Source organism: Ceratotherium simum, chromosome 16 (genome assembly GCF_057802395.1).
Source record: "Ceratotherium simum simum isolate JZ-2026a chromosome 16, ASM5780239v1, whole genome shotgun sequence".
Lineage (NCBI taxonomy): Eukaryota > Metazoa > Chordata > Mammalia > Perissodactyla > Rhinocerotidae > Ceratotherium > Ceratotherium simum.
The window spans coordinates 43507947-43522049 of NC_141915.1; the positions used below are offsets into that span (position 1 = coordinate 43507947).

Below are 14103 nucleotides of genomic sequence, written 5' to 3' on the forward strand. Positions count from 1 at the left end.
GCGCCGGGGATCCGAACCCGGGCCGCCAGCAGCGGAGCGCGCGCACTTAACCGCTAAGCCACAGGGCCAGCCCTCTTCACATAGATATTAAAAATCACTAGTTCTGGGCCGGCCCCGTGGCTTAGCGGTTAAGTGCGCACGCTCCGCTGCTGGCGGCCCGGGTTCGGATCCCCGGCGCGCACCGACGCACCGCTTCTCCGGCCATGCTGAGGCCGCGTCCCACATACAGCAACTAGAAGGATGTGCAGCTATGACATACAACTATCTACTGGGGCTTTGGGGGAAAAATAAATAAATAAATAAAATTATAATATCTATGTGTAGAAATAGTTATAGATATGTGTGGGTGTATATTATCTAACTGCGTTCAGTGAAAAGGTCTAGAAACAATGCACCCCAGTAGCAATGAACACATCCCGATCTTTGTTTCTAAATACCAGTCCCCACTATAAGGAGCCAGAGCTCCTTGCAGAAATGGCTGATTTCAGGATTGGGGCAGGGGAAGTACAAAATGAGTCTAGAACATGTTTTCGTGCCTAAAAGTAAAGAAGTACTCAAAAAAAGGTGGGACATGTCAAAAGGATAAAAAAGCCAGTCTGATTTGAGCTCTCACTAGCCAAACCTGGGATAACTAGAGTATTAAAATATATAAGGACCATCGTGGATTATAATCCACTGAGTAAAATAAAAATCTGTGTATCCATACTGCTAATAAATAAGCAAATGGAGGAGAAGGGAAAGCTCTTCCTTACAAAAGAATTCCAACCAATAATTATAGAAGGAATAATAAGAGTTGGAAAATAACCACTAGCAATAATCATAGAAATAAGCCAGGAATGATCAACGGATGATACAACCAGCAAGTAGTTTGATGAGGAATAGAATGTATATATACACTCCACATATCTCCCCACAAATTATCACAAAAAGGAAAATAGTAACTTCACACTAGAGAAACCTGGCAGACCCACCTTGACCAAGTGATCAAAATTAACACCACCAACAATGGGATAAGGTGACATCATGGACCTCCTGATGTGACAGACTTATAAAAACACAATTATACTTATGTAGTGTTCCTGCCAAAAATAACCTGAACATAATCGTAAGGAAACATTAGACAAACCCAAATTGAGAGACATTCTAGCAAATAAATGGCTTATATTCTTCAAAAATGCCAATGTCAAAAAGAACAAGAAAGGCTAAAGAACAGTTCCAATTAAAAGAGACTAAAGAGGGGCCGGCCTAGTGGGGTAGTGGTTAAGTTCGCATCCTCTGCTTCGGCGGCCCAGCGTTCGTGGGTTCGGATCCCGGGTGTGGACCTACACGTGGCTCACCAAGCCACGCTGTGGCAGCATCCCATATACAAAATAGAGGAAGACGGGTACAGATCTTAGCTCAGGGCCAATGTTCCTCAAGTGAAAAAAAAAAAAGGAAGATTGGCAACAGATGTTAGCTCAGGGCCAATCTTCCTCACCAAAAAAAAAAAAAAAAAGAGAGAGAGAGTGAGAGACTAAAGAGACATGAAGACTAAATGCTACACAGCATTCTACATTAGGGGAAAAAATTCCATAAAAGACACTTTTGGGACAGTTAGTGAAACTAAATAAGGTCTGTACAAAAAGATCTGCACTACACTATTGTACCAATGTTAAAGTCCCTGATTTGGGTAACTGTACTAGGGTTATGTAAGTGAATGGCCTCGTTCTTAGGAAATATATTCTGAAATATTTTACTTTCAAATGGTTCAAGGGGAAAATACACACACACACACACACAGAGAACTACAAAGCAAATGAGGGTGAGTTCTTTGTATTATTCTTGCAACTTTTTGGTAAGTTTGAAATTATTCCAAAATAAAGTCAATTTAAAAAAAGGGCAACTCTGGCTCCCTCTGCTGGCTATCTCACCAATGACAACATGAACGAGGTTAGCCAAATTACCTAATCTTTTGATTCAGAAATATAAAAGACACCCTGGGCCTTTTAAATCCAACCTCTCTCTAGCTTAGAAAAACTCATTAACATTTAAAATCCATTTAGGGGCCCGCCCCGTGGCTTGGCGGTTAAGTGCGCGCGCTCCGCTACTGGCGGCCCGGGTTCGGATCCCAGGCCCGCACCGACACACCGCTTCTCCGGCCACGCTGAGGCCGTGTCCCACATACGGCAACTAGAAGGATGGGCAACTATGACGTATCTACTGGGGCTTTGGGGGGAAAGAAAAAAGGAGGAGGATTGGCAATAGATGTTAGCTCAAAGCCGGTCTTCCTTAGCAAAAAGAGGAGGATTAGCATGGATGTTAGCTCAGGGCTGATCTTCCTCACACACAAAAAATAAATAAATAAAATAAAATAAAATCCATTTATATGAAGATACTCTCCTCCTTCCCTTTTATTTACATTTGTGTTTCCTGAATGACAATGGATCCTATCATTTTGAGCTTCATTGGGCAGGAAGTGAGGGACTCATATTGAGAACTAATTTTGAACTTCATTTGCTGCCCTAATTTTAGAGAAAATGTGAGCCTTCATTCCACAGACTTTCATGTTCTCTGACTCCCAGCTTGCTCAGTGCTCTGCGGGGGGCAAACCTAAGAGGGAGGAGGGGTCCTAGGAGAGTAGAGTCAAACTCACGCCCTCAGCAGCATCGATGAAAAGGACCACTCCATCTGAGATGCGCAAGCCAGCTGTGACCTCATCAGAAAAATTCACATGTCCTGCAAAGCAAATACCAAGTAAGTCTCCACGTGTGTAGTGGCAAGTGTATATACTACCAAGTGTGTAGTGGCAGGGTGAGGCACAATTAACTTGCAGGTAGTCTGAGGGGCACTGCAAAGCATGTGAACCCCCAAATATCCCCCTTCCCTTCTCCCCACAGCTCCCTGCAGTATATAAAATTCCACCATTAGAGTCACATCCTTGGATTAAACTTTTATACAGGAGGCCCCCAAACATAAAAAGAAGGAAGCAATTTTACCCAGGAGGGCATAACACATTCACACTCACACACCAGCTCACCAGCTTAGCCTCATCAGTAGTAAACAGAGTTCTGTGGGACACAGACAATTTGGAGGCAGGAGAAAGGGCAAAGGAGGGCTTGGGGCACAGAAGACCACACCTTGCAAGGTGCCGCTGGTGGGGGGGGTGAGGGTCTGAGAGGTATGAGGGCACTGGGCACCTGATGGGGCAAAGAAGGCCAATCTGTGAAAACTCAAATTTTCCTATTTAAAACTCTACCCTGAGTTGGTCCTTTCCATTAGAGAAAGAGTCAGCCACAGTGCCAGGTATGCTGCTCTGACGGTAACCTGTATGTCCACCAGCAGTTGGCGTCTCCTTCAAAAGACTGAGAGTGCCTGAGGCCAGGGACCATATCTAACTTACCACTGTTACCCCAACATCTAGCATGGGGCCTGACACGGGCTGAAATGAATAAATGAACAAGATTCCCCCAAATTTAAATATTCTAGAGCAGAGTAAAGAGAGGAGTGAAATAGAAGGCTTGGAGCACAGTGCTTGCTAATTAACTAGTCAGAAGCAGAGGAGACAGAAATGAAAATTACATCAACGGAGGTAAACGGAATGTAAAAATAAAGATGCAATGCTCTGTTGTGTTCTGACAGAGTGGGAGCACAAAAAACAAACAGGACAAGGTTCTGATAGTAAATGGTAAGGGATGTCCTACCTGGAGTGTCCATGATATTGAAGAGGTAAGATTTTCCTTTGGTATCTGGCAAGACCACTGTCACAGGAGTGCTTTTGATGCCAACACCTCTCTGAAAGTCACAAAGAGAGAGTGGTCAGGGCTTCTTCCCATGCAAGAAGAGTTCGTTCTGCTCTTGGGGCTTACCAGTTGCTGGTAAATTACACTGATGTCTCTCTTTGCAGTGGGTATGATTTTTATTTAGGCCTCTAACCAGAATGACCTTGAAGATGAAACACCTTGGTGTTAAACAGCAATTTTGGGGGGACAGGGATTGGATCAAATACAAAAAAGTAAAAATAAAAATGAACAAGCAAGCAAAGCAGCATTAAACCTTAACAGAAAATCCAGGGTCCTAAAATCTTATCCTCCTCATATGCTGGCAACAAAAGTAAGAACTAAGCATCATGTAGGTGAAAAAAAACAATTTGGGGCATTTTCGGTTTTAAAAAAAAATATTATAAAAGCAGTAACAGGAAATAAGCATTAAAAAACCCTAGTCAAATAAATATATTAAAAAACAGCAATAACTAACATTTGTTGATTGCTTATCACATGCCAGCACTGTTCAAAGTTCTTTTGTTAACAATATTTATGTACTTGAGCTTTCCACGTGGTCATTGAAGAAAATGAGACAGAAATAAAGGAGAGGGAGAAAGAGACAGGGTTAGAGGGGAGGGATAAAGATCCAGATGGAAAGAAAGAACAACCAGCTGGAATGGGAAAGACAGAGATGTAGCTCACTCCTTTATACAGAAAGAGCAGCACACAAGACAGGCAGACCCATTCTCAGAGAGAAGCTACTCCTAGACAGAGATCATCATATGGATGGGGTCATCTTATAGATTTTAAGGATGATGTCATTTTAAAAATCATGTTGAGCCTCTGCATAACTTAGAGCATCAATGTAGACATCACCTCTTAGTATTTGCCCTATTAAGCCTAATTAAATCTAGTCAAAGATAGCACAGTCCTCCCTTTTACCCTACAGCTTGCCTTCCCAGCTCTCTTTCAAGTTACAGATCACGGGATGACTGGGAGAAGTGTGGAGATAAAAAGGTGCAGGATGGGAGTGAGAGCGCGGGGTGCGGTATGGGGTGTTATCATAAAGGCTCCCCTACGTCCCCTATAAAACTACTACTGCTGGGTGTGGTGTAGACCTAAGGCACACTTACCTCTTGCTCTGTGAAGAGGATGTCAGTGTAGCACAGCTGAAAAAAATGTATCATTGTTACCAGCTGAATTCAGACTCCTCTCCCACACAAACTATCAATCACTTCCCCTCTCCACCTCCCAACTCAAGGGTTTCTGCCTCAGGAGGAGAAGAGATTGAAGACAGCAGGGTGTCCCTCAAGAAATTTCAGACAATGAGACCAGTGCCCTCCCAGATGGAAAATGCTCCTGGATGTGTGTTTTTGGGGGTGCGGTGTGGTCACTGAAGACCAGGTATGGCTAGAGAGCTAAATTATATTCAATGCACTGAATCCTTAGAGAGGTAAAGAGAGACATATCCAGCCTTCACGGAACCCCCGCACGTCAAAAGAGTCCATCTGGCACAGATTGAACATTTATTGCACTGAGACTTACAGCCACACTTGGCCTCATTCACAGGCATTTAAATTTATCATGAAAACAACAAGGTCCAATTGTATTATATTTACAGAGTAGGCTACTAATACTATGACAGGAAAGAACAGGCTACAAAAGTCAGAATATATCAGAACAGAGGAGGCATCCCAAGTGCAGAACAGATCATCCAAAAATACTGCAAGTCAATCTTCTCTGTGCTCCTGAGAAAGTGGAAATTATTTCCTTAAAGGCTATTAATAGAGATTACAATTATAAAGCAGCCCTTTGTAAGCGTCATTATTTATGAGAGTGAGAAGGTTGAAGGAAGGGGAAGAGCAGAGACACTCCTGCATATTCTGAATGGTTCATCCTAAACCCTCAACAGAATTTCTACTTACATCTTGGTCATAGCGTTTTCTGATTTCCGGGTGAGTCTGCTCTATTAAACAATCTACAAAACACGTCTGAAAGGAAAGAGAAGGTTAAGGTTAACACAGAGGAAAATCTACTCCACCCTTCCACCAGCTCCCAATATACCATATAATTTAGGGATAAAGAGAAGAGGAGGAGAGCAAGGAGGATTATGGGAGCAAAGCATTAATACTGAAGCCACAGGATTATTTTCAAATGGAAGATGAAATCTTTCTTGGACAAGCATCCCCCGGGAAATGAAAACTTATAAAATCAGAGTAAGGCTCAATTTCCCCTCTTCTGTCAAGATGTAGACACAAGGCTCAGGCATGCAAGTGGCTTAGAAACAGGCTCCATCCATCGCTCAGGAAAAGCTAGAATTTCACAGCATAGTTTCACAATAGGCGTGGAGACACCCCCCACCTCCCAGAGTCAGGAGGTCCAGGCTTATGGCCTCAAACCCCAACCTGTGACTCTGAGGGCTGAAAAAATGAGCAGTAACAAAAAGAAACCCTAAGTTTAAATAGCCGAACATTCTCTCACCTTGCCATGGTGGAGATGGCCACAAAGGGTCACATTTCTGATGAGCTCTGAGTTATCCATCAGATCTGCCAAGAAACTGAAAGAAAAAGGAAAAGAGAAAAGGGATTTTGGCAAAAGCTTTCAAATGGGGAGTGGTACAAAAGTATTGTAGGTATTTTTGGCCAGGAACAACTTTCAGACCAGCTGAAGAATGCTCAGAGGCAGACGTGAATTTCTACATCTACAAATTTGGCTTTGGGGATGGAGCAGACTTACCTATGAGATGACACAGCCTGTGAAATGTCATAGGGATTTCAACAGTAAAATAATGAGATTTAAAAAGCGAGAAGAGGGCCAGCCCCGTGGCTTAGCGGTTAAGAGCGCGTGCTCCACTACTGGCGGCCCGGGTTCGGATCCCGGGTGCGCACTGATGCACCGCTTCTCCGGCCATGCTGAGGCTGCGTCCCACATACAGCGACTAGAAGGATGTGCAACTATGACATACAACTATCTCCCGGGGCTTTGGGGGGAAAAAAAAAGGAGGAGGGTTGGCAATAGATGTTAGCTCAGAGCCAGTCTTCTTCAGCAAAAAGAGGAGGATTAGCGTGGATGTTAGCTCAGGGCTGATCTTCCTCACAAAAAAATAAATAAATAAATAAAAAGTAAAAAAAAGAAAAAGAAAAAAAAGGCGAGAAGAAAAACAAAACTAAATACCAGAACTAACACACATACATAAATACTGTCCCTTTCAAAATCTTCAGGCTAGATGCTATACATTTATTCTACTGATGCCAAAAGGACTTAATATCACTTTGGGAGTTTCTCTTTTGAAACTGCCATCAGAGCTAGTTGACAAGGCTTTCAAGAAAACCCCATCTCATTAATGATGTTGAGCAGAGGACTTCCATCTTGATCAAAACCAGCACTGTCATTCTTGCTTATCATCCACATTACTTATGGCAAGTAGCCTTCAGATGACTTTGGCTCTTCAAAAAATCAAGTCTGCTTTCAAAGATTTAGAAATTTTAAAAAATCACCATTGAGAACACAAAGGAATATGAAGCAAGCTCTGAAGACAACTGAAAAGTTGTTTTGAAAATGTATGAATGATGGCAGGTGAGTAGACCATTTCAGAAGGGACTCCATTCTTTGGACATGCAAACTGTCAACATGTTAAAAAGAACCAAAAAAGGGGGACAGCCCTGTGGCCTAGGGGTTGAGTTTGGCACACTCCGCTTTGGTGGCCCAGGTTTGCTTCCTAGGTGTGGCCCTACACCACTCGTCGGTGCCCATGCTGTGGTGGCGACCCAAATACAAAATAGAAGATTAGCACAGATGTTAGCTCAGGGTGAAACTTCCTCACCAAAAAAAAAAAAAAAAAAAACCAACCAAAACAAGACTTTCATTATCTAATAATGAATCACAAGCACTTCAATATATGAGGGTCTTACAAATGCATTTAATCAATGAAAATATTTTCAAAAACAGTTTGCAGTATGAAGAGTCTCAAGTATTCTATACATATATCTACTTACTTGTGCCGTCCTTGTCAAAATACAGTTGTTAATGCTCCCCAAACACTTAACAATCTTACCAAGTCAAAATAGGCTCTAGCGGCCCCAACATTGATAATTATAATTCCCAGTTCTGTCTCAAAGGCTGGCTTCCAATACCAAACTAAAGACCTAGAGGAGAGAAAACAGCTGAGATCTAGATGAGGGCCAAGAGAAAAGTTAAGATTGAACCTAAATATCCCAGCAACTATATAAGCTGAAGGAAAATTTTGGCAAATTGTAGGGAGAGATTTTTGCTTTCACAACTCGCTGGCCACTTCAGCCACAAACTACCTCCTACCTCCATGAAAAAAATGAACCCACGCTATTTGTGCAGAGAGCCTGAGAGACCTAATAACTTACTCCATTTCATACACCGTGACAGGTAACGTCTGCTCCATCAGAGTGAATTTCTTGGTTTTCACTGGCTTAATAATGGGTTCTAGGGAAAAAAAAAAGTAGTGATGTGCGGGTAGGCATAAAACAAAAATACAGAGCCCTACTGCATTAGACTGAGCTTTCAGAATGTATGATATATGACATCAATTTACGTTATTCTCAAGGATCACTCATATGTTGAGAAAGTTCTGGGAGTGCTGTTTGGCACAAGACAGTGAAGGATCTTGAATTGTGGACTGAGGAGTTTGGACTTCATTTTATGGGAAGAATGGAGACGGACTGAATATAGGTTGAGGTCAATGTTAGTTGAAAAGTTATCCTTGCATTTATAATATGCAACTACTTTCCAGAAGATCAAGGAAAATTATTAAAGTAGAAAATAAGCATTGTGAGTATTGGTTAAAGAAGTTGGGATTATTTGGATGGAAAAACCTATCAGATCAGAGGGAGAAGTTAAAAACAGTCTTTAACCACTTAAACAGATATTACATAAATAGATAACTCTTATTTGCTTAGAAACAAGCTACAGGGGCCGGCCTAGTGGCGCAAGCGGTTAAGTGCGCGCGCTCCACTGTGGCAGCCTGGGGTTTGCTGGTTCGGATCCCGGCTGCGCACGGACGCACCGCTTGGCAAGCCATGCTGTGGCGGCATCCCATATAAAGTGGAGGAAGATGGGCACAGATGTTAGCCCAGGGCCAGTCTTCCTCAGCAAAAAAAGAAGAGGATTGGCAGATGTTAGCACAGGGCTGATCTTCCTCACACACACACAAAAAAGAAACAAGCTACGAGTTTTACTGAATATTAAAATAGGGTTAACTGAATCTCAATCCAGAAATACTACCGGAAAGTAGTAAAGAAAAACCAGTCAATTCATTCACTGAACTTTCAAGACTGCTGATGGCTATGAAATGAAGTTTTCTAGTTTCCATTTCACCTCTCACAACCCGGTGCCTCCTGACTTACCTGTGAGAGGCTGAGTGTCTTCCTCCTGAACTATGGTCTCCACCTCAGGACCATACACCTCCTCAGCTGTGGGGTAGTACTTCTTGTCCTCATGTAGCACCACCTCCATCCCAGGGTGATCTTCATCATGATCTCCTACATCATCATCGTCCTCATCGTCATCCATCTAAAAGCAAGAGAGGGAAGGAGGTTGTAAGAGGCGCACACTTTTCCTGCTCAGTGGCTGACTGCATTACATGAGTTAAGAGCAATGACTATGCTTGACAGCTTCTTATTTTGAGTTCTGTGCTAAAGGGTCAGTGGGGCAGGTTCTACTCTTGTATGATCCTTCACAAAGAGAAGACTGTAAGCCATGGCTACAGACGGCTCTCCTGGTCAAACTAGCTGCTTCCTAAATGTGGGCCAGCGGTCACAAGCGATCAAGATTGAAGAAAACAAATGGTTTATCACAACATACCCATTAAAGGGAAAAAATAACTTCCTCTAAGGGCAGGAACCAGGAACCAGAGGCCAAAACTGGGAGCAAGTCCATACCTTTAAAATTTTCACTTAGATGAACAGAATTGTTTTTGAAAAATACCTTGTGGCAGATAAATAACAAGTGTTGGAGAGGATGTGAAGAAATTGGAATCCTTACATGCTGTTGGTGGGAATGTAAAATGGTGCAGCTGCTTTGGAAAACAGTTTGGTAGTTCCTCAAAATGTTAAACCCAGGGTTACTATATGACCCAGCAATTCCACTCTAGGTATATACCCAAGACAAACAAAAACTTAGGTTCACACAAAAACTTATACAAATGTTCACAGCAGCATTATTCATAAGTCAAAAAGTGGAAACAACCCAAATGTCAATAAACTGATAAATGCGTAAATAAAATGTGGCATATCCACACAATGGAGTATTATCTGGCAATAAAAAGAAATACTTACACATGCTACAACATAGATGAACCTTGAAAACATTGTGCGACATGAAAGAAATCAGATACAAAAGGCCACATGTTGTATGATTCTGTTTATATGAAATGTCCAGAACAGGCAAACCTATAGAGATGGAAAGTAAACTAGGGCTGGGGGTGATGGGAGAATTGAGGGGCGATTGTCAAGGGGCATGGGGTTTCCTTCTAGGATGATGAAAATACAATCATGTATCGCTTAACGACAGGGATATGTTCTGAGAAAGGCATCGTTAGGTGATTTCATCGTTGTGCAAACATCATAGAGTGTAGTTACACAAACCTAGATGGTATAGCCTATTACACACCTAGGCTATATGGTACTAATCTTATGGGACCATTGTTGTATATGCGGTCCATCCCTGACCAAAATGTCATTAAGTGATGCACGACTGTATTCTAAAATTGATTATGATGATGGTTGCATGACTCTGCAAATATCCTAAAAGCCAGTGAAATGTACATGTTAAATGGGTGAATTGTATGGTATATGAATTATATCTCAATAAAACAGTTAAAAAATAACTTTATAACCTGCTTTTTTCTGCCACACAAGTAACTAGAAAACACAAGCAAAAAAAAACCCCAACAATATATGTATTTATACCCTATACTTTTTTTTTTTTTTTTTGGTGAGGAAGATCAGCCCCAAGCTAACATCCATGCCAATCCTCCTCTTTTTGCTGAGGAAGACCGGCTCTGAGCTAACATCTATTGCCAATCCTCCTCCTTTTTTTCCCTTTTTCTCCCCAAAGCCCCAGTAGATAGTTGTATGTCATAGTTGTACATCCTTCTAGTTGCTGTATGTGGGATGCCGCCTCAGCATGGCCAGACAAGCGGTGCATCGGTGCGCGCCTGGGATCCGAACCGGGGCCACCAGTAGTGGTGCATGCGCACTTAACCGCTAAGCCATGGGGCCAGCCCCTACCCTATACTTTTTAATGACTATGTGGTCTACCACATACCACAACTTATTTAACCAATCCCCTATTTTCTCACATAGAGGTGATTTCTAATTTCTAGCACTATAAACATCACTGCAATAAACCACTTTTTGTATACCCATCTTTGTGAGTATCACTCATTATTTCTTTTTTTTTTTTTTTTAAAGATTTTATTTATTTATTTTTTCCCCCCAAAGCCCCAGTAGATAGTTGCATGTCATAGCTGCACATCCTTCTAGTTGCTGTATGTGGGACGCGGCCTAAGCATGGCCGGAGAAGTGGTGCGTCGGTGCGCGCCCGGGATCCGAACCCCGGCCGCCAGCAGCGGAGCGCACGCACTTAACCGCTAAGCCACGGGGCCAGCCCACACTCATTATTTCTTTAGGATAAAGTCCAGGAGCAAAACCACTGGGCCAAAGGGTATGCATACTTCAAGACTTTGATTGGTATTTCTGCCCTGCAAAAATGCCTTATCAGTGCACTCACATGGGTAGCACAGAAGAGCACAACACATTGTGGAGTTGGATGAGAGGTCATATTTAATGAGCAAGTACCATGTGCAGGCACTTTTCTGGACATCATCCTACAATTTCTCACACATTAGGAATCCCATTAGATGGGAGTTCTTTAAGTGCTATTTGTCTCTGTATCCTCAGGGCATTGCACAGTGCCTGTCACACAGCAGACCCTATCGACTGAATGAATTCTTTCTACACATTCCTGCCCCTGTTGAATACTTCCAGTAACATGGCACTCACTCACAAGGCAGCGCATTTCCCTGTGTGAAAACACAGCTAGAAAGTCAGTCTTTGTAAATGACTTCAAATCCACCTCCTTTTAAATTAACCCATGATCATAAGCAACACTGAACAAACCTATGCCCTCTTCTGCTAAAAAGTCCTTCAAATAAAGTGGCTACTATATCATCCTTTATGTTCAAAAACATCCTAGTTTATTCATTCACTCAAAAAATACTTGAGGACTTACTATGTACCAGGCATTGTTCTAGATATTGGTAATATAGCAATAAAAAAAAGAAGTGATGACATTTGAGCAAAAATCTAAAGGATGAAAGAGTAAGCTCTACAAGTAGCTGGGGAAGAGCATTCTAGTTGTTGAAACAGCAAATGCAAAGGCTCTGAGCTAACAGGATTAGTGAGGAAGCCAGTGTGGTGGAGTGCAGTGAATGATGGGAACTGTATAAGCTGAGCTCACGTAGGAGGCGATCATGTAGGATCTTCTGGAGCATTCTAAGTAATCTGACTTTACTTTTACTCTAGGGCAGTGGTTCTCAACCAGGGGCAATTTTGCCTCCCAGGGACCACTGGCAACGTCTGCAGACATTTTTGGTAGTCACAACTGGCTATATGTGTGTGGGATCTAGTGGGTAGAAGCCAGGATGCTGCTAAACATCTACAAAGCACAGGACGGTCCCCACAAGAAAGAATTACCTAGCCCCAAACGTGAATGTACCAAGGCTGAGAAATCCTGCTCCCCAGGTTCTGAGCAGAGGAGTGATATGACCAGACTTTTGTTTTAAAACAATCACTCTTGTTCCCATACTAAGAATATACTAGGAGGAGGGAGATTAGTTAGGAGGCTACTGCAGTGATTCAGGAAAGAAATGGCAGTGATGGTGGCCTGGACCAGAGTGGTGGCTGTGAAGGTGGTGAGAAGAGGTTTGATTCTGGATATATTCTGAAGGTAGAGTCAAAAATGTATTCCAATGAATGGAAAGTAGGTGTGAAAGAAAAAAGAAAAGAGGCAAGGTTTTTGACCCGAGCAACTGGGGAATGGCACTGTCTTTACTGAGAGGAGAAAGGCTGTATCTAAGAGCAGGTTGGGGGCAGGAGCCGGGGACAGGGGGTGGGGAAGCTCAGCGTTCAGGTCTCACATATGCTAAGTTTGACATGTCCTATTAGACATCAAGTAGAGATGCTGGACATATAAACCTGAGGTTTAAGAGAAAGGTCCAGGTTGGAGATACAAATTTGAGAGTCCTCAGTGAACAGAAGGTATTTGATAGACTGGATGAGGTCACTAGAGAGCGAGTGTAGACAGAGAAGGGGTATAAGGAATGGAGCCTGGGGTCTGTTGCCATTTAGAGGTCAGGGAGATGAGGAGGCACCAGCAGCGAAGACTGTGAAGGAATGGCCAGTGAGAAGGAAACCCCGGGGGGTTCCCTGAAAGCCAAAGAAGAGAGATTTTAAGGAGGGAGTGACCAGCGGGTCAGATGCTGCAGACAGATCAAGTAAGATGAGGGCTGGGACTGGGACAGGTCACTGGTGACTGTGACAAAAGCAGTCTCTGTGGAATGGGAGAGGCAAAAGGACAGAAGCGGGTTTGAGAGAAAATGGGAGCAGATTTGGAGAGAGCAAGTATCAACAACTCTTTTGAGTTGTGCTGCAACAGGAAGCAGAGAAACGGGAGGTAACTGAAGGGGGATATGGGGTAAAGAGAGGATTTCAAGAGGAAATATCAGCATGTCTGTATGCTGATGGGGATGATCCAGTAGAGGGGGAAAACTGATGATGCAGGAGAGAGGGAGAATTGCTGGGGTGAACGTCTGGAGTAGGTGAGAAGGGATGGGATCTAGTTGCTAGTAAACAGAAACATGAACAAATCATCCATAAGAACAGGAGGGAAGGAGTGTGGCACAGATGCAGGGAGGTGGGTCGATGTACCGCTGGGGGCTTGTTTTCCCTCACACAAATTCCAGTACGTCAACTTCTTTCTTAAAAAGAACACAAAACCCTCCAGTGGTAAGCCGACTGGCTACCTCCTACCATCTTTACACTCCTATTAATGTGACCTAGGATTACATTAGCTCATCTGGCAGCCATATATATCCTACTGGTGGTGGCTCCAAAACAGCTATCAAGCCAGTTTCCTCCTGCCGCATCCTGCTGAATGCATTTTGAATCTAACTGTAGGATTTTAAGTAATAATTTCCAACTACCTGCAATTATTTCTACCTAAGTGTCCTGACTAGCTCAAATTCAGCAAGTCTAAAACAAAACTAAACAAGCATCTTTTTATCATTTCCTTTTGTCTGTTAATAACCAGTGTTCCTCTGGTCATCCCAGCA

General features: G+C 42.8%; 1 protein-coding gene across 2 annotated transcripts in view; it reads right to left on the bottom strand.

The window, feature by feature from the left end:
• The window catches only part of EFTUD2 (elongation factor Tu GTP binding domain containing 2), a 41262-nt gene that overhangs the window by 19256 nt on the left and 7903 nt on the right, over positions 1-14103 (bottom strand). For both annotated transcript variants that reach the window (XM_004432569.3, XM_087441294.1), the window contains exons 3-9: positions 9116-9281; positions 8117-8195; positions 6222-6297; positions 5666-5731; positions 4874-4909; positions 3681-3771; positions 2633-2715 (exon numbers count right to left, since the gene is read on the bottom strand). In XM_004432569.3, coding sequence (XP_004432626.1) covers positions 2633-2715; positions 3681-3771; positions 4874-4909; positions 5666-5731; positions 6222-6297; positions 8117-8195; positions 9116-9281 — 597 coding nt within the window. The remainder of the gene's footprint in view (positions 1-2632; positions 2716-3680; positions 3772-4873; positions 4910-5665; positions 5732-6221; positions 6298-8116; positions 8196-9115; positions 9282-14103) is intronic.